Genomic DNA, 19,601 nt, shown 5'->3' on the forward strand with positions numbered 1-19,601 from the left:
TTGAGTTGCCGTCGAAATGCCGTCGCAAAAATTTTTTGCGTCGGCAAATACGCTATTTGCGACGGCACGCTGCCGACTCAAAAGCCCTGTTTTCTAGTAGTGTAAGCTAATCAAGTCACCAATGGTAAAAACTTGGATGGGAGTAAAGGTAATACCAAGGTACTCACTCTTCTAAAAGAATGGAACATAATGCTTTTGTTCCAATTTCTCAAGCATTAGTGTTCCAATATCTAAATTTTGGTTTGCTTTGCCTTACAGTCAGAAACTCATTGATATGACAGCAAAAAAAGGCCATCATTTCCAATTTCATTTCACAATGACCAGCTCTTGTGTTGCTCCTAGTCTTTCAATTGGCCTTATTCCATATCACATCAGCAAGCAAAACTCACAAAGATACAGTACAAGTGATTAGGATTTAAGATTAATTGATCAGGCATCAATGAATAAGACTAATAAATGCTTTTAAATAAAACAACCTCAGCAAACAATTGCACCTGATCAAAACTCAAATGGATGCGAACAACATGACATATGAAGCTCTGGAAAGAAGCCAACTTACAGTTGGTAAAGCTTATTGTGATCATACCACCAAAAGAAGCTCTACCCATTAGTAGATGTTTGATTAGTTTTATGCATCTACCTTCAAGTTGACATCTTTGAGAAGATAATTTAATTGCTCTTTCTTCAAGTTGACATCTATGGAACAGTATCAAATATTGGACAACTGAAAGTTGAAAACTAGAAGAGTTCAAGATACAAGTCCTCCTGCCAAATTTGAATGCAAGGATCAGAGCAAAATATTCCCTACCATCTTTTTCTTCTTCCTCAATTCACAAGTACAATCAGCCCCTAGAATCTTTCTTCCTTCACATATAGAATGCAAGTGCCTGCGATAGCTCATATCAGACATTGTTCCAAACAGATCACTACTTCTCTAGTTGTCAAATGCATGCAATTCAAACTTTCCACAATATCCTCTATTGTTAGTTTGTAAAGTCCTCAAACAGTAAGAGTCTGTAAGTTGGGGCAAACAACCCCTATTTTTGTCAGGAATTCGTCATTCACACGCCCATAACTTAACTCCAAAGATCTAATATGATAATTCCTTTCTAATTCCATATCAAAATCATCCTCTACTTCTAGATCAGTATGTTGCAGTTTAATTTCTGAAAGGACGGGACATTCCTTTGCAAGGATGAAGAAGGTTGTAGCAGTTAACTTTGGACACGCATAAATTGTTATGGAGATAAGATTAGGAAGATATTGGCATAAATCCCTCATGGAATTGTCGTTGAGGAATTGTATAGCACACAGTTCTAAGTGTGTCAAAGACGGACATGCACCTAAGAAAGTCACGAGTCCATGTAAGCTCAAACCAGAATCATCGTGCAATATGAACTTCTCTAATGGAATGCCTGCTGTTGCAATTGAACAAATTAGTCTGTCATTATCTTCGGATGCTACTAAGTCGAGATCGCGTAAAGATGTTGCATAAATCATGGAATTCTCAAAAGTGAACGAATCATCTGGTGAACTGCAATAGAGTCTTGTTTTGAGACAAACCAAATTTCGACTATGGCGTAGTACAAAACAAATTCCATGTTCGGTTACTTTGCAGAAAGAACATCGAATTTCATTCAAAAGTTGACAATTTGATGACAAAGCAATGAGAGATCGATCAGAACAACCAACCAGCCTATTCATATTAATTTTACGCAACCCTCGAAGCTTGCGCGATAATACCTCAATCCCAGCGTCAGTTACCATGTACTTTGCACTTTTAAATTCTGCAGCCCACAGATTATAATTGTATTCGGATTGGATATAGCATTCAGATTGGATATCGAGCTCTTCATGCAATGGTAAAGCAACAACTATAGCAAAAAGGTGTTGATTTTGAAAACCAATGAGGTTACAACATCTTAAAATCTTCAAGTTCTTCATGGTCGAACCCAGTTTCCTAATAGTTTTGGGGAATGGGAATTTTTTGTAAAAAAAATGAGAGAGAGGGATTGAAGATCCAACCCAGAAGGAGCAATTCTTCGAATGGGGTAATTGACGTCGGCTTTGTCCCCGAAGATGGGATTATAAAGCACAATGTGTTGGAGGTTTGTGAATCATTGAAGGGCTCTGAATAAAGCCTTGCAGTTATTGCTGTAGAACAATCTGTTCGAGGCCACCAATTTGAGTCGAAATCGATCGGTGATGAAGAGGAATTGCTTATAGACCAAAGAAGGGGATTGCAAGTTGTTGAAGTCATCGATTGCTAATCGATTCAGAATCAATTCCCAGCAATCTTCCGAGAGTTCCTTACAGTGGTTGTTCATGATTTGATTTCAAAAAACAAAACACACGAAAACAGATTATATGGCCCTGTTTGGTGTAGCTGTTAAAACAGCTTATAGATTATAGCTTAACAGATTATAGATTATGACTTTAATCAGAAGTTGTTAATCTGTTTGGTGTAGCTGTTGGATTATAGATTTAAGTTGCTGAGTAGTATTTGTTAAATAAGTTGTGAAATAGCTTTTTCAATTAATTTTTATTTTTTGTTTGTCTACATTTCTCATAAAAAAAAATAATAATAATATATAGTCTATTGGGGTCTTTTTCTATTTTTAAAAAAATAAAAAATAAAAAATTTAAGAGTAGAACCAAAAATTAACATGTCCACAGCAGAAACTGATAATCAGAAGCAAGGGGTGAGCAGCTTCTCAGAATCAGCTTTTTTCAGTTAAAATAAGCTGTTAGAATCAGAAGCTGTTTGAAATAAATTTAACCAAACAGTCCAAAATAACTTTTTCAAAGCTAAAAGCCATAAGTTTGTTCTGAAAAGCTGAAACAAGCGCCCCCTATGTTAGTATATATTTGGATATGATGATTCGGGAAGAGCGATTGACAATGCTAATAGGGTCCTAAACCCTGAATTTGATTATTTGATTGAGGATTAGCCACCAAACAATCTTTTCAATTAGGGACTAGCGGTAACCCGTGCTATGCACAAAAATCGAAAATGTATAAGTTAAATAATTTATTATACTCATTTTTGTATTATAAAATATAAAATTCTTATAAATTTAAAATATAATAGGGAGTTATAATTAACAAATATTTTGAATATGATAACTATCTAATACCAAAGTTCATACATTCATTTTTTCCATCAATTTGTCATTTGAAACATTGATTATAAAATTATCTTAGTCCAAGTAGGTCATTTAGCAACATGAACTATATTTATTTCGAACATTATTCTAGCTTTAAAAACAAATAATGTAAAAGTGGATACCATTACAAATAATATAAAAATGTAAAAATGAATACTACTACAAACAATGTAAAAATGTTCAAAGGCCCCTTTAAAGAAAACAACAAAAAAAAAAATGCCCCCACTACATATACATATAGGTATACAAAGAGAATAAAATTCATCAAAACCCTAAAATCCTACAATTACCTAACCAATTATAACGTTGTCGATGGTTGAATGTAACTCAAATCTTAAACGTAGAGTTTGAAAAAAACTTTATACTCAATATGCAAACACTAAAAAAACTTGATGGCATGCTAAAATATATAGCTAAAGTGTGAAGCATTTGAAAAATAAGATAGAAATAAATTTGAAGATAATTATTAGATTAGAGATTAAAATAAATTAAAAAAAAGGATCATACGAAAAATATAATAAAAATAAAGTTGGAGATAATGATAGGATTGGGGATACAAAAAAAAAATTAAAAAGGAAGAAATAAGAAATAACGAAAAATGAAAATATTGGAGAAGAATAAGATAAATAAAAAATCAATAAGAAGAGATAAGGAGTCTTCGATAATAAAAAGATTTTAAAAGTTAAAAATTTAAAATCAAAACAATAGTAAGAGAAAAAAAATATTTCTTATTGGAGAAAAATAAGGATGAAAAATTAAAAACATAACTTTGAGAGAGCAACATGTAGGAAATAGAATCTTAACTCTGCTTAAGAATTGAGTATAGAGACTTTAAAAATTTTAGAGAAGACACTATATTTGCTTATATATATAGTATAGATATATACATAAGTAAAAAGATAGATATCAAATCTAATTTGAAAAGTAAAGATAAAAGTAAAATAAACATCTTACAAAAAAAAGAAGAGAGAAATGTGGGAATTCGGTTGTTGATAATCAAAATTTTAAAAAGATAAAATATTTATGAGAGATTACGTATGAGTAAAAGATAATTTAATTTTGTTTGTTATATCAAAATAAAGGCATATATATTTTATTAAATAGTAGCAAAATAAATTTACTTTTTTAATAAAGTTGTAATAGAATAAAATATATTTAATTTTTAAATTGCATGATTGATGATGATTTTTTCAAAAAAAAAAAAAAAACCATTGATAGAAAATTTTAAAATTGATGGTAGTCAATTGTTATCATTATAGCCTACAAAAAGAACTTTGGATAAAATCATGGATAGCCAATAAAAAATCAACACTTAGCATTAAATTTTGCAAAAATTAAAAAAAAAATGAAAAATTCAAAACAAAGTATTGGAATTCCTCTAATCATATAATTAGACATTTTAGTTAATTTTAAAATTTAAATATTAAATCCAGTAAGATTATGCCATGTGGGTTAATTCAAAATTTAGATAATACAATAATAGATTTGAACCATTTTTTTTAATATTATTAAAAAAATTCAAAAATTTAAATTAGGTATGTTTAGATAGAATTTAAACATTTTAAAATTTTAAAATTAAATATTGTTAGATGTACCTATCACTTTAAGCCAAATATATTTTTTATTTTTAAAAATTTTAAAATTGAGAAATTGTGTTTAAGGTTTTGAAGCTGTATTTTGTGTGTGTATTTAACTGGATGTATATTAGTTGTAGACGATTGAGAGAGCTTGAAGGAGCAAATGTGAGATTAACTCTATGCATAGTTGATCTTCTTAATTTCGAGAGTTTATTTGAAACTATTAATGGGTGTGATGGTGTGATAGATATGAGATAAAATAAAAAAAAATAAATTAAATTCAAGATTTGATGATTTTCAAATTTGATTAAATTGAAGAACAAACGCAATTCATAATTTTTTATTTTTATTTTTTTAAAAAAGCAAGCCCAAATAATGTAAAATGTAATAATGAAGATGATGAAAAGATGTGTAAATGAATTGAAAAGTATTAGGGAAAAAATATATACACATAAAAGTAATAGACATTGGAAAAATACATATAAAGTAGGAAATAATATTAGGATCATAAAAATGGAGAAAATGAAAAGATGTGTAGATGAATTGAAAAATATTAGAAAAAATATATATGCACACAAAGTTACAAACACTAAAAAAATACATAGAAAGTAAAAAATAATATTGCACTGACCTTGCAATGATTTTCACAGATCATCAAACTTGCAAAATATAACAATCGAGAAGATGAGTTATTTTGAAAAAAGATAGGTATATGAGAGAATGATTAAATGTAATAATGGAGAAGACGAAAAGATATGTAGATAAACTGAAAAATATTGGCAATATATATATATATATATACATACAAAAGTAATAAATACTAAAAAAATGCATATAAAATAAAAAATAATATTAGGAGCATAAAAATGGAGAATATGAAAAGATCTGTAGATGAATTGAAAAATATTAAGAAAGAGAAATATATATACACAAAGTAACAAACACTAAAAAAATACATATAAAATAAGAAATAATATTACACTGACCTTGTAATGATTTTTTTCAGATCATCAAACTTGCAAAATGTAACAATGGAAAAGATGAGTTATTTTGATAAATAAAAGATGGACAGATGAGAAAATGATTGAATTTGATTGGAATAAATTGAATAGAAGTGTGTATGTGAAAGTTATAGGAGTTCCGGGGGTTTTTTTTTTTATTAAATTGAGATTGAGAGTGAGATATATATTATTGTAGGTGATGGATATGGATGAATATTTTATTATTTGGGGATAAATATTATTGTTGGTGATGGATATGGATGAATATTTTAATATTTTATATTTTATATAGGGAGAGAGAGAGAGTGAAAAGGCTTGAAGAGTGAAAAGAGAGGTGAAAGACAGTGCCACGTAATTTTTTTTTTTTTCAAAATTATGAGAATTTAGGATTCAAGTTTTGAAACTTTTTGACTTAACAACTACATTTGGCTATATATATATATATATATATATATATATATATATAATATAGATTAGTCACTTAAACTCTTAATATTATTTATCTCCTCCAAAATTATTACAATAAACATCTTTATATAAGAAAAATAATATAGATTTCCTAATATAAATAGACTTTATAAATTTATTAGACTTATTAACATAATTGGTTTCCTAACAAATGCGATAAAAAAAAAAAAAAAAACTCTAGGTTTACGTGTTTCAAACTGTTTGGAACTTACGAGAGAGAGAGAGACAGAGAATGATCGCTCCTTCGCTTTGATTTTGTTGTGAACGTTTGGATAATCATCAAATTCAAATGGAGACATAATTAATGATAAGTTACTTTATGGTTGTGGAGTCTGCATATTGCAACGTTGAAAGCCGATTATATCGGTAAATTCCTGTAAATTAAAAGTTGGCCATTGGGGAAACACTATGGTGCACGGTGTGCACTAGCGGTAGATAGACATTGGGCGGAGCCGGATTCGGATCAGATCAACATTACATAATAAAGAATTTTGTGTCTGTTCAAGTTTGATGCAGTCTGAATATAGGATCTCTATATCTAGCCAAATTTGTTCTAAAAAATAATTATGAATCTCAAATCCGCCCATTAAGTTATATGTTAAAAAAAAAATTAAAAAAAATTATAATTAAATTGAATTACGCATTATATTTATTAAACAAATATATTATCATCATTATAAATTAAAAGATTTTGTGTATAAATTAAATAATTTCTTAAATAAATTCAATCACATATCACCATAAATGTGAGTTCCAATAAAATTAATAAGGATAAATTACAAATAAACTCCTTGAGATTTGATTAAAATATGAATTGCCCTCTGTGATTTTGGAAATTACATTTCACCCTTTGAGATTTCTAATTTCATAACAAATTGCCCCTTTTATTAATAAATCATCAAATCAATTAACAGTTTTTAATGATATTAGAAATATAATTCAATTAATAATTTAGGTAATTTTATTATTGTATAGGAGAGCAATTGTGAATTTCATTCTTTTAGTTAATTTTGTTAAATAAAAAGTGCTAACAATGAGTTATTTGTAATTTTCCAAAGCACAAGGGGCAATCTATACTTTAAACAAACCTTAGGAGGTGTATTTGTAATTTACCCAATCAATTAAGATAAAATCTAGATCTCAACAAAAAAAATATATATATTAATGTATTATAAATAATTAATTAATTTAATAACGACCAAGTCGAGCTGGATTGAAAGTATATATTCCAAACCCAATCAATTAACATTTCGGGTTGAAAATATGGGCCTACCCCCGGCCATATGGGCTAAAACAACCTTCCCAAATCTTAGAAAAATAAGATTGAGTCAAGTGGGCCAAGCTGGCCAACGGGTTGATGTCCACCCCTAATATGCACCGTACGCACCGTATAACTAAAAAAAATGACATAACTTTAGTTTTCTGAATCATAATTATAAAAAAAAAAATGTCATAACTAAATACAACATGAGGTATAACTAAAGAACTCATGAGTCATAACTAAAATAATACCATAACTAAAAAATAAAATTAGTCATAACTAAAGAAGAAAACGGCATAACTAGGGGTGCATATGGTATACCCATTTTAAAAGGGCGTATATTAGAATTTCCTTGGTCATTGACTTATTTGTTAAAAGTTATCAAAACACTTCTCTACTTTTTTACACATCTTTTCACAAAAAATAAAATAAGTCCCTAAATAAATTATACCCAAACCACCCCTTAATACTTCTTAAGGAACTGTTTGCTAGATGTATTCAGAGTTGATTTGAAAATAGATTATTTTAGTAATTTTTTAGATTTTTAGATAAAATAGGAGATGAAAAAGACTAGCATATTTAGGATACTTTTTATTTTATTTTATAGCTTTTTACAGAAAAAAATGTAAAAAATAGAAAGAAAATGAAATTTTTACTTTTTTTATATAATTTTTTAACTTTTTAAATAACTTTTTAATGAATTCCAAAACCAAGCCTCAATATCAATTAATCAATAATAATAAAAAACAGAACAATCTCAAAATTTGACATAGGATGAATTTGGGATGTAAACAAAAAATCATTAAAAAGAAGTCAAAATTTGTTTCTTATTTTTTCTACTTTTTATATAATTTTTTCATAAAAACACTTCCCAAACCAACCTAACCGACCCATAATTACACTAATTTTTTAAATAAAATTAAAGGGCTTAAAACTTATGTAGATGGTGTAAAAATATAAAAATAAATAAAATAAAATATATATTTTGATATAAGTGAAATGACATAATTATTTATTTATTTATACCCAATATAATTATGTTAAATTGATTAGAGAAATGTATGAAGGTGTGGTGACTACTATTAGATTGCATGTTGGAGAGACAAATGAATTTTCAATTACTATAGGGTTACACCAAGAATCAACTTTGAGTCCTTATTTTTTTGTTTTAGTTATGAATGAGTTGGCGAGAAATTTTCAAGATAATATGCTATGGTGTATGCTTTTTGTAGATGATATTATGTTAGTGGGCGAGACTAGAGAATAAGTGAATACTAAGTTGGAGACTTTGAAAGAAACACTTGAATGTAACGGATTTTGGATAAGCAAAACTAAGGCAGAGTACATAGAATGCAATTTTAGTAAAAGTAACAATGGAAGCAGAGTAGAAGTAAAGATTGAGAACCAAGAACTGCATAAGAGTGAACATTTTCATTATTTAGGATCGATTATCACAAAGATTGGAAAGATTGGAGCGGATGTAGTCTATAGAATTAAGACAGGATGGCTTAAGTGGAGGAGTGTGTTTGGGGTACTGTGCAATAAACGAGTACTCGCTAGGCTAAAAGGAAAGTTCTATAGAACGGCTATTAGACCAGCAATGTTGTATGTGACGGGATATTGAGCAACTAAGAAACAATATGTAGATAAGATGAGTGTTGCTGAGATGATGATACTAAGGTGGACGTGTGACAAGACTTAAAAAGATAGAGTTAGGAATGAGTATATTCGAGAATAGGTAGGAATAGTGCTGATAGAAGATAAGTTCAGAGATAACAGATTGAGATGATTTGGTCATACACAACAGAAACCAACAGAGACAGTAGTGAAGAGATGAGATGTAGTGACGGTAGACGAAATTGTTAGGAGAAAAAGACAGGCCTAAATCGACGTGGGTTAGTGTAGTAAAGAGAGATACAAATCTCTTTAATTTGACTAACGCAATGGCCTTTAATAGAGTCGAATGGAAAAGAAAAACTCATATAGCCGATCATATTTGATGGGACTTAAAATTTGATATAATTTAAATTAGTAACACTTGTAGTAAATTTTTTTTTAAGCCTTAAGAGAGGTCAATAGAATTTTTTTCCCTCCGGACAATAGATATATTGCATTAGATAGAAAGTGAAAGCATTCAACCATCAGAACACACCATGGACAAACAACCAAGAAGGGTTCACATATCATCTGAGTCACATAGTTACACACTAAAATACTCTTTCCATTACAAGCGAAACGGCAACTCATAAGCAAAGACGAAGCTACATTAGGGACTAGGGGGCACTTGCTCCCTTTTTATTTAAAATTACACTTTCACCTTTAATTAGAATTTTTTTTTTTCATTTAACTCTTTTTTGATTTTCAAATATATTTCCAAATCTTTATATCTCTATTCTTTTCTTTTTTAAAAAAAATTAAAAAAAAAAATTCCTTTCAATTTGCGACTATAAATGTTTATTTTTATCAAAACATTCTCTTATATTTATTTATATCTCTATCATTACTCTGTTATTTTTCTCCACAATTATCTTTTTTATATTATTTTTGTATGCATGTGATTACATTTTAAATTTTGATTATCATCATATTCAGTAACTAAAATAGTAAATAAAAAAATTATCAATTAATTAAAACATAACTAAGACATAATTTTGACATCATGTTAATTTTTAGACATTCTATCACCAAATGAAAATTGAATATGATTAAGTTTTATAATTAATATCGCTAAGGATTAAAAACGGTGCCCCATGAATCAAAATCCTATCTCCATCACTACTCATAAGCAACTATATTCTGAGCCTAGTATTATGAGCCCACCGTATGAAACCAATCACCCTGCCAAAGTCTTCATCATTTTCACAACATCCCGGATCTTAACCACAACAGTTTGATCCACCCCCTCTTCCTGCTGCACCATGGTCGCAATTGGTTGACAATAGTCCTCTACAAACACAGTTCTGAAACCAAACTCTGTTGCCATCCTAACGGCCACCATTGCAGCTTCCCAATTTAGCTCACCTTTTATTGTACACACCATCAAAATTAACATTGACCATGGCCTCAGAGGCTTGTTCTTGCCTACGGATTAGTTGATAGTTATCACATAATTTTATGAGCAATTAATGATTCTAAACTATTTGATATTTTTGTCTAAATACACAAAAAAGAGAAGAATTTTTGTTTGAAAACACTACCAAACAAGTTTGAATAACAAGCTTAGCAATATGTGCAAATTCAAATGAAAAACTTGGAAGAAAGAAAAAGGGCCCCTAAATTATTAACAGAAAAGTACAGGAATATGGAAACCAAAAGAAGCATAACAGAGGATTGAAAGTTCAAGCCTCAACAAGAAACAACCACAATGCTGATTTGCTTGCAAATGCATACAGAACAACCAAACACAAAACCAACTGTCATGTAATAATTCCCAACTTCCCATTCTTATGCTCAGCCAAAATCTGCAACAACAAAAGATAGGTGTCACATATAACCTCTACTATAAAATAGGTACTGTTCTCAGGGATCATTAGATATACATATATAATAAAGTCATAAAAGTTTTTTTTTTTTTTATCAAAAAAAAAAAAACCCAGATTGTAACCCATAGACACAGTAGAAGTTAGAACTATTGTAATAAAATATTTGTATCACAAGTCCAAAAAATGTACTAATTTAATGAAAGATGCGAATTACACAGTTCCACCAAGCTCACAGAGCATCTGACATAACCAGCAATGTTTTCAAGTATGATAGCATAGTTAAGCACTAGAGTTAGCCAATTTTAGTCTAAAAGAACAGCACGTAAAACCCACATCTAAAACTGAAACAACTCATTAAGCTCTAGAAGAGCTAGCCACTGTCAGTAAAGAATGACATGTAAATCTCATGTCTGAAACTGAAACAGACCAGCAACAACATAATCAATCCCCTCTTGTTGCTTGTATAAATATTGTCATGCTCAAGGATGCACCTCCTTAACCATTTATATTGACACCTCAATACAATATGAAAGACTGAAATAGTATCAAATGTTGATTATTTAAGGAAATAGCTTTTAAAAATATTAACCTAGAAGATTATCATATCCTTACAAGAAAATCTAAATCATAATTTAGAATGCTCTATTAGTTTCCTTATGAAAAATTGAACTCATATCAACTGAATATTACGACATAAAGACCTCAACATATCATGGTGAAGAACACAAAACAATATTGGATAAAAAAACATGCACCAGAAAAAATAAACACACCACCTACGTGAAAAAAGGAATGTAGTTGTCCAAATATTACTCCAATTGCAAGAGCGATTGTACAAATGAAATAAGTAGATTATTAAACCAGATCACTCTACAAGAAAAGTGTACAACTTGAACAGAATCCAATATCTAACTAAAATGGACACAGATTTGGCTACTAGAGAGGACAATCACAATGCTACTAGGTATAACCGGAGGTTCCTCTTGTTTCTTTTATACCAGAAACACAATAACCGCTTTGCCAACATACTCTCAAAGCAATTTCTTCCGTTAATCCAACCCCAAGAGAATTGAGACAACACATCCATCTCATCCCCTCTTACAGTCCATGCTCTCCCTTTCACTCTCTCAGGACTGCTCAAACTTCTTATCATTCGAATTGCAAAACATCCTTGCTTGACCGAGTAATGGCTACACAATGTGTATTTTTGGAATGTGAATTAAATAATTATGCTAATCACTAAAACAATTTCCCTAGGATACACCAAATGGATGGGAAATTATTCAGCTTTTCAATTTACATCCCATGGCATTTGGAGGCAAACTTCCAAAGATGGATTCTTTCAAAGATTATTAAAATATTTATTCCCTTTTATCTTTACTTTAACCCTAAAAAACACAGACAACGGTAGGGATGCGGACATGCATGCGAAAACGGGACGCAACGATTTCAAAAAAATAGGGGCACGGACAAGGCGGGGACATGGCAATAAAATATGTTTTCATATGCTATCTAAATTAATATTACATCCACATACAATCAATATTAACAAATACTATTTCTAATTTTTTTAAAAAATACTTTTAAATTAACATTTACAATTTATATATATTTTTTATTGATGATTTATTAAATATTTAAATCTAAGAAAAAATTAATAAACATTCAACATTCATCAAAAGCACTAAATAAAATGGGAGAAAAGACAACTTGGCATGTCTCTGGTGTGTCCCTGAAATGTCTGGTGTGTCCCTTGAAAAGAAATTAATTAAATAAGGAGACACACTATGTGGTGTGTCTCATACGTGCCCGAAAGTATCCGCGTGCGTGACACGGATACGGCACTTGTTTTGAAGCGTCAGTGATTCATAGCTTTAACCCTAGTGACTCCGAATCAATAGTTGTTGTCTCCAGAGATTATAACTACCACAATTCTAAAATCCAACAGCCAGACATTTAGGAAAATTTTCCAATTACAGTTTCTATTTTATCTACAAACCCCTAAAGTCTTTCTTCTACAGTCTAGAAAGCTAAATCCATGAGCTTACAAATTGCACTTAAAATTTAGGAACTAAATTGATCAAATTGAAATTATATGGACCAAAGTGAAATTTGGGTCAAACTATAGAGGTGAAAAATATAATTTGAGTTGTTTTACAAAAATTTAGATGTTTCCATAAAACTTTCTCCAAAACAGTTTGTCAAACAAGCTTTCTATGTTTTTTGGAAATGAAAAACAAAAAACAAAAAATGATAATGATACCAAACAGACCCTGCAAGTACTACAAAGTTAGGTTTGACACAAAACTATACGTAAAAGCAGTACATGGATAAAGAAGACCGAAGAGGTGGAAAAGCAAGCAAGCAGAAAATCAACATGGTTTCTGCTACACTAGTGTATTTTCTCTATACACAGTGTGCGAGTTGTTCTTGAAGAAGTCCGGTCATTTCTACAGAAGGATTAAACTGATCCTTCTCAGCAGCCTATATTTGGATTGTACGTACAACCAGCTAAGCTAATTATTTGACCAACGGCAAAAACATGAATGGGAGGAGATTGTTTTCATTATGTGGATTAGAAAACATGGTACTCCATTGAAAGGTAACACCAGGGTACCTCACTCTTCTAAAAGAATGTAAGATAATGGTTTCATCCCCGCCACGTGCATAACTGGTTCCAATTTCTCAAACATTATCATTCACTTCTATACTTAAAAAGCATGTTTCGAATTCTAAAATTTTGGTTTGCATTACAGTCAGAAACTCATTGAGATGACAGTAAAATAAAGGCCATTGTCTCTAATTCCATTTCTTAATGACCAGCTCTTATACTGCCATCCCAGTTTTTCTAATGGCCTTGTATAAACATCTCATTCCATATCACATCAGTTAAGCAAAACTCATAAAGATGTAGTATAAATAGAGATGGCAAATAGGCGGGTTTGGGTAAGTCAAAATAGGTTTTGTTATGTGTTAAAAACTACTCAGTCCAAACCCGTCCATTTAATAAACAAGTCTAAAAGGGTTGGGTTAAATTGGATACGAGTTGAACAAATTAACCCAACCAATCCGGTTACTTTATTGAATTCTTTTTCCAATGGATGGTGGAGGCGGAGGCGGAGGCGGAGGCGGAGGCGGAGGCGGAGGCGGTGGTACTAAGAAGCCAAAATTTTTTGACTTAAAAAAGCAATGGACGTGTAGCTTATAGTAAATATGGAAATGCAAAACTAGTAACATGAATACACATTAGCATCATAGAAAAAAGTTGCATCGGTGACTGTGTTTTGTAAAATGTCGTTTTACTTTATCGATCTTTGTTTCATGTCACTAGAGTTGCATGTAAATTAGTCTTTTGCAAGACCCAATTGACACCCGTGCCCAACCCCCCACAACCTGTGTGCTAAGGCAAATTGTCTTTACCAATCCGATTAAAACCAATTAGAGATTTGGAAGGGTTTAAATGGGTTAAATTGGGTGGGTTCATAGATTCGGGTTAACTTTGCCAGCTCTAAGTACAGGTAACTAGGATTTGAGACTAATTGATCAAGCATCAATGAATAAGACTTCAAATGCAAGTTATGAAGCTAAATGATTTTTAATAAAAACAACCTCAACAAACAATTGTACCATATCAAAACTTAAATGGATTGCAAACAACATGACATGTGAAGCTCTGGAAAGCAGCCAACTTACAGCTGGTGACTACAACCTTTATTGTGATGGAATGGAACAACATCGCATATTAGACAGCTAAATGTTGAAAACTTGGAGAGTTCAAGATACAAGTCTTCCTGCCAAAATTGAATGCAAAAAACAGAGCAAAATACAGAGGGAATATGGATCCGGTGGCTTTGAACCCCCACTCATAAAATTTAATCATTGATAAAATTTCTAAGGACACTCACATAATACCAAAATTATCCTTTTTCCAAAACATTACACACCCATCTAGCTGCACACCCCATAACAATTTGGACAATCACTAAAGTATAACCTGACAGATTCGCCCCCTCCCCTTCTCCAACCCATGACAGTGTTACCCAATTAACTAATAAAGACAAAATGTCAAAAACTGAAAGTTATTAGAGACAACAACAACATTGCATGTCTTCATAACGTATATAGAGCCTCACCAAGAAATAGAACAAAAGTATTGTTGAGTAGTTAGAGAGAGAGGATGTTTAGAGAGGGAGAAAGAGAGAGGTCTACTTGGGCTTAAATTATAGCGATCCCGGGTTTACCCTTGTTGTACAGTGATCCGGACATGTGTCCGTGGATGTTGGTAGTTGTTTATCATCTTGTTTGCATCCTCTTTACTTTGTATTTGAGTTATAGGATGTGTTGGGCAGATTTGTTACAGGTTGGTTGAGTTTAGAAACCAAAACTAGTTGCCCAGATTTTGGCCTGTCCGCTCGAGCGGGGGTTTGGGCGCTCGAGTGGGGAATACACCCATCCAGTATTTCCTGTGCAGTGTTGGATGCTCGAGCGTGGGATTAGCAGCTCGAGCGGGGTTGTGTGAGTTCTGCTCGAGCGGGAAGTTGGAAGCTCGAGCGGAGACCTGGCTCTGTAAAAGTGCTGGGAGAGTGCATCCTGCGCTCGAGCGGGAGTTTGGCCGCTCGAGCGGGAGTCTGTGAGTTACGCTCGAGCGGAGTGTTTTACGCTCGAGCGGGCCGACTGGGTTTTAGTTCCGTGTTTTGACTTTTCAAGTCACTTTTTCACTTTCTCTTCTCTCTCCTACTTTTCCAAAAACACCATTATTGAGCCTCTCACTCTAGAACTCTACCTTCTCTCTAGGTTTTGCTCTAGTAGGAGTGATTTGCTAATCTTTGGCCTTTACAAAAAAGTTGTTGACCATCGAGGGCTACATTTTAATCTGAAAATTTCGGGTTTTGGAGCACGTTGGGTTTAGTCATCTTCTTCTTTGGGGCTCCGGATTTGAGGTAGGGATATCCTACTCCTCTCTATGGATTTTGTCTTTAAATTTTAGTATTTTGAGATGTTGGGGTTGGTTTGGTAATTTTGTGAAAGTTTGGGACTTTTGTGTAATTTTACAAAAGTTGGGGTTTTATTTGTAATAAACCTAAATGCATGTTTGGCATAGAGAAATGGAATAAATGTTGAATCATTGATGAAAATGGGACCTAAGGGTGGAAATGGTAATTATGGATAATGACCTAATTACATTGTTTGATTAATTGGGATAATTAATTGTGAGAAATGAGGAAATCGAAATGTTGATTGAATATCCATTTGTGCATTTATTTTCTGTTTAGAAATAATTGCTTTGGGCTATCGGTGGAGGATAGTCGTGATTGTTGTAGACAATGCATGATGATTAGGCAAACGGAAACTAATCAATGGAATGTGTCATGGAATTTGACGGTTGATAGAATACATTAATTATATGTATTGAGTGATTGTATATAGAACCAATGTGTTTGTATACGTTATGTGTAGAGGAGGAGATGGGGGATGTACCTCTAAACCGGATAGTGTTGGGAGAAGATAGGGGATGAACTCCGTAGATACAGCTCATATGCTTGTCTAGTAAAGTGAAGATAGAGCTCATATGCTTATCTTTGTGAAGTGTGGATATAGCTTATATGCTTATCTGTGGATATTGTTGTTATACATATCTGTTGTAGAATGTGGATATAGCTTACATGCTTATCTGTGAATGTGGATATTGTTGTTATACATATCTGTTGTAGAATGTGGATATAGCTTATATGCTTATCTGCGAATGTGGATATTGTTGTTATACATATCTGTTGAGAATGTGGATAGAGCTTATATGCCTATCTGTTGAAAAAGGGAAAATGAAAGGTAACTTGGACTCATAAGTCGTATGACATAAATATGTGATTTATGTGAATGTATCAGTGTTGGCCATCTATTAATTGCTAATCTTTTAGTCATTGTTCATGGTTGGTTTAGTGTATTTCTACTGGGCTGTGGCTCACCCTATATGGGAATATCATTTTCAGGTGCAGGTAGCATACCACCTCCAAGGACATAGCTTGGGAGGCTAGAGGCGGACATACTTTTGTCGTTATCTTTTTGATGTATTACATGTAATTTCAAGCCAAGGGCTTTATGTGTAAACGAGTTAGAACTCTTTTGTTGTAACCAAGTGTTACCTTGGAAAGCTGTAAGCCTGTAAGGCATTTTGCTTTTGTTGTTAACATGTAATACCTTTGTATGAAACTCTGATGTATAAAAGAATGTGGTTATTTTAATATGTCAATGCATATCTTATTTGATGGGTTTAATGTTATTATTTTGAGGACGTTACAACTTGGTATCAGAGCGTACCGGGTTCGAATATTTTGGGTACGTGGGAAGTGATTAGGATCACAATGGGTTTGTCTCGCTTGATAGAGACTTAGATGTAGTATCATATGCTATATGCTTAATTGATAACATGCTTATGTGACTATATGGGTATGGGATTTAGTTTCTAGGATGTTGATTGGATCCTTGGGTTTCTGGGAGTCTTGTTGGAAAAGCACTTGATCAATGCTGTTTCTAACCGGAACTCTAGTAACGCCTCGGGACTATCATTATCCGGAAATGAAATTCGTAAGTGCTTATGTGTTTATATGCTTACGTGGAGTGAATTACAGTTGTCCATGCATTAGGACGTGAGTGTTTAGTTTCGGCACATTTATGAATGTGCTAATGTTCTGTTTTACCTTTATTAGGATGTCAGGGCGAGGAAGAGGTGCTAGGCGTGGTAGACCTGCGAGGCAGGAAGTACCGTTATCGGAGGAGGTTCCGGCAGTGCAGGAGGGAGTTGGCCAGGCCAATGTGGCCGAGCCAGTGGGTCAGCAGGCCATGGGTGCCTTGGCCAGAGAGATAGCAGGAGCTATGGGTATTTTTAGAGCTGGGAATCAGGCAGTTGAGGCAGGGCCTTCTTTCTTGAAGAGGGAGTTTTTTCGGTCCAATCCGGATGAGTTTATCGGGGATCCGAAGGAGCCACTGAAGGCTGATGAGTGGCTAGAGCAAATGAGTAAGACGTTCGAGATGCTTGGCATCGAGGACGGAGCACTGAAAGTGACCTTGGCATCCTTCCAACTGAAGGGAGATGCGGGTCAATGGTGGAAGTATGAGAAGGCTCGTGTTGGTGGTACTTGGGAGGCGTTTGTGAATGCTTTTCAGGAGAGGTTTTTGTCTGCAGCAGCTAGGGAGAAGCTGAGGGATCAGTTCAGCCGGCTTAAACAGCAGGGCTTGTCAGTGGCCGAGTTTGAGGCTACTTTTACTAGTCTGTCCAGGTTTGCACCGGAACTAGTGGCATCTGAGGAACGTCGTTGCTATGAGTTTGAGCGGAAGTTGAGGCGGGGCCTCAAGTTGAGAGTTGGTGGGTCTTATATCCGAGAGTATAGACACCTGGTAGATGCTGCTGCTCATATGGAAATTATGATGCAGGAAGAGGAGGAAGAACAGAGGGGCTCCAAGAGGAGCCAAGATGGTCAGGGTGATGGCAGGAGGCAGAGGGGTTATAACCCTCAGCAGTCTCAGGGAGCAGTTTCTAGATCGACCTTTCCAGTGCCGAGTGCAGGCTCGGGGAGAGGCAATCAGGGGGAGTTTGCTTGTTACAAGTGTGGCCAGCTGGGTCACAAGGTTTCTGTTTGCCCGCAGAAGGGTGGGGGTCGGAGAGCTGTTTCTTCTTCAGCTAGACCACAGAGTCAGAGTTTGGGCAGGGGGCAGCCCTTGTCTTGTTATCAGTGTGGACAGCCTGGGCACCTGAAGAGGTTTTGCCCATAGTTGAGTGCCACTTCGGGAGCGTCTGGTTCCAGGCAGACGCAGGGTTTTCAGCCAGCTCAGTCTGTGCAGGCCTCGAGGGCCAATCTGGGAGCTTCGTCATCCCAGACTGTGCAGTAGTCTTTTGCTCCGAGAGGTGAGCAGGTAGACCAGGGGCCTACGGGGCGCGTGTATGCTGTTACCGCGCAGGATTTAGTACCAGCTCCATCGGTAGTGAGAGGTACTTTTCTGTTTTGCAACTCGGTTGCTAATGTGTTGATAGACACGGGTGCATCTCATTCTTTTGTATCTGCTGCATTTGCATTTGCATCTGTTTTGGAATTGGAGTTAGCACAGTTAGCATCTCCTATTTGTGTGGTGTCACCTCTTGGTGGTGAGTTGATCCTGAAACAGGGTGTTAGAGGATGTGATATAGAGGTCGCCGACTATAGGCTTCCTTTTCCGTTTGTTGTCATCCCCATGAAGGGTTTTGATGTTATTTTGGGTATGGACTGGCTATCGTCATACCGGGCTGTTATCGATTGCTACCGCCAGAGGGTCACGTTATGTACCTTGAGCGGGGAGTGGTTCCATTTCTTGGGAGACCGGGTTGGTAGTGTTTTGCCACCGGGGTATGATTCGCGAGGGCGAAGCGAGCTTAGTAGTCTACTTGCTAGCTTTGAAAGTAGTGAGTGTGATGAGACCCAGATTGTGTTGCTGAGGGTGGTTTGTGAGTATTCGGATGTCTTTCCCGAAGATCTTGTTAGTTTTCCACCTCACCGAGAGATAGAGTTCTCTATTGATTTAGTGCCGGCACGGCGCCGATTTCTATGGCACCTTACCGTTTTGCTCCAGCAGAGTTGGTTGAGTTGAAAGTTCAGCTTCAGGAATTGTTAGATAAG

General features: G+C 33.9%; 1 protein-coding gene across 1 annotated transcript; it reads right to left on the reverse strand.

Moving 5' to 3' along the window:
- Positions 1–999: 999 nt before the first annotated feature.
- On the reverse strand, positions 1,000–1,944 carry LOC114256208 (uncharacterized). Its single transcript, XM_028195810.2, has one exon. It carries the CDS (start codon positions 1,942–1,944, stop codon positions 1,000–1,002), a length of 945 nt encoding a protein of 314 aa, XP_028051611.2.
- Positions 1,945–19,601: the final 17,657 nt, after the last annotated feature.

Source organism: Camellia sinensis, chromosome 15 (assembly GCF_055761805.1).
Source record: "Camellia sinensis isolate YWXY chromosome 15, ASM5576180v1, whole genome shotgun sequence".
NCBI classification, from domain to species: Eukaryota; Viridiplantae; Streptophyta; class Magnoliopsida; order Ericales; family Theaceae; genus Camellia; species Camellia sinensis.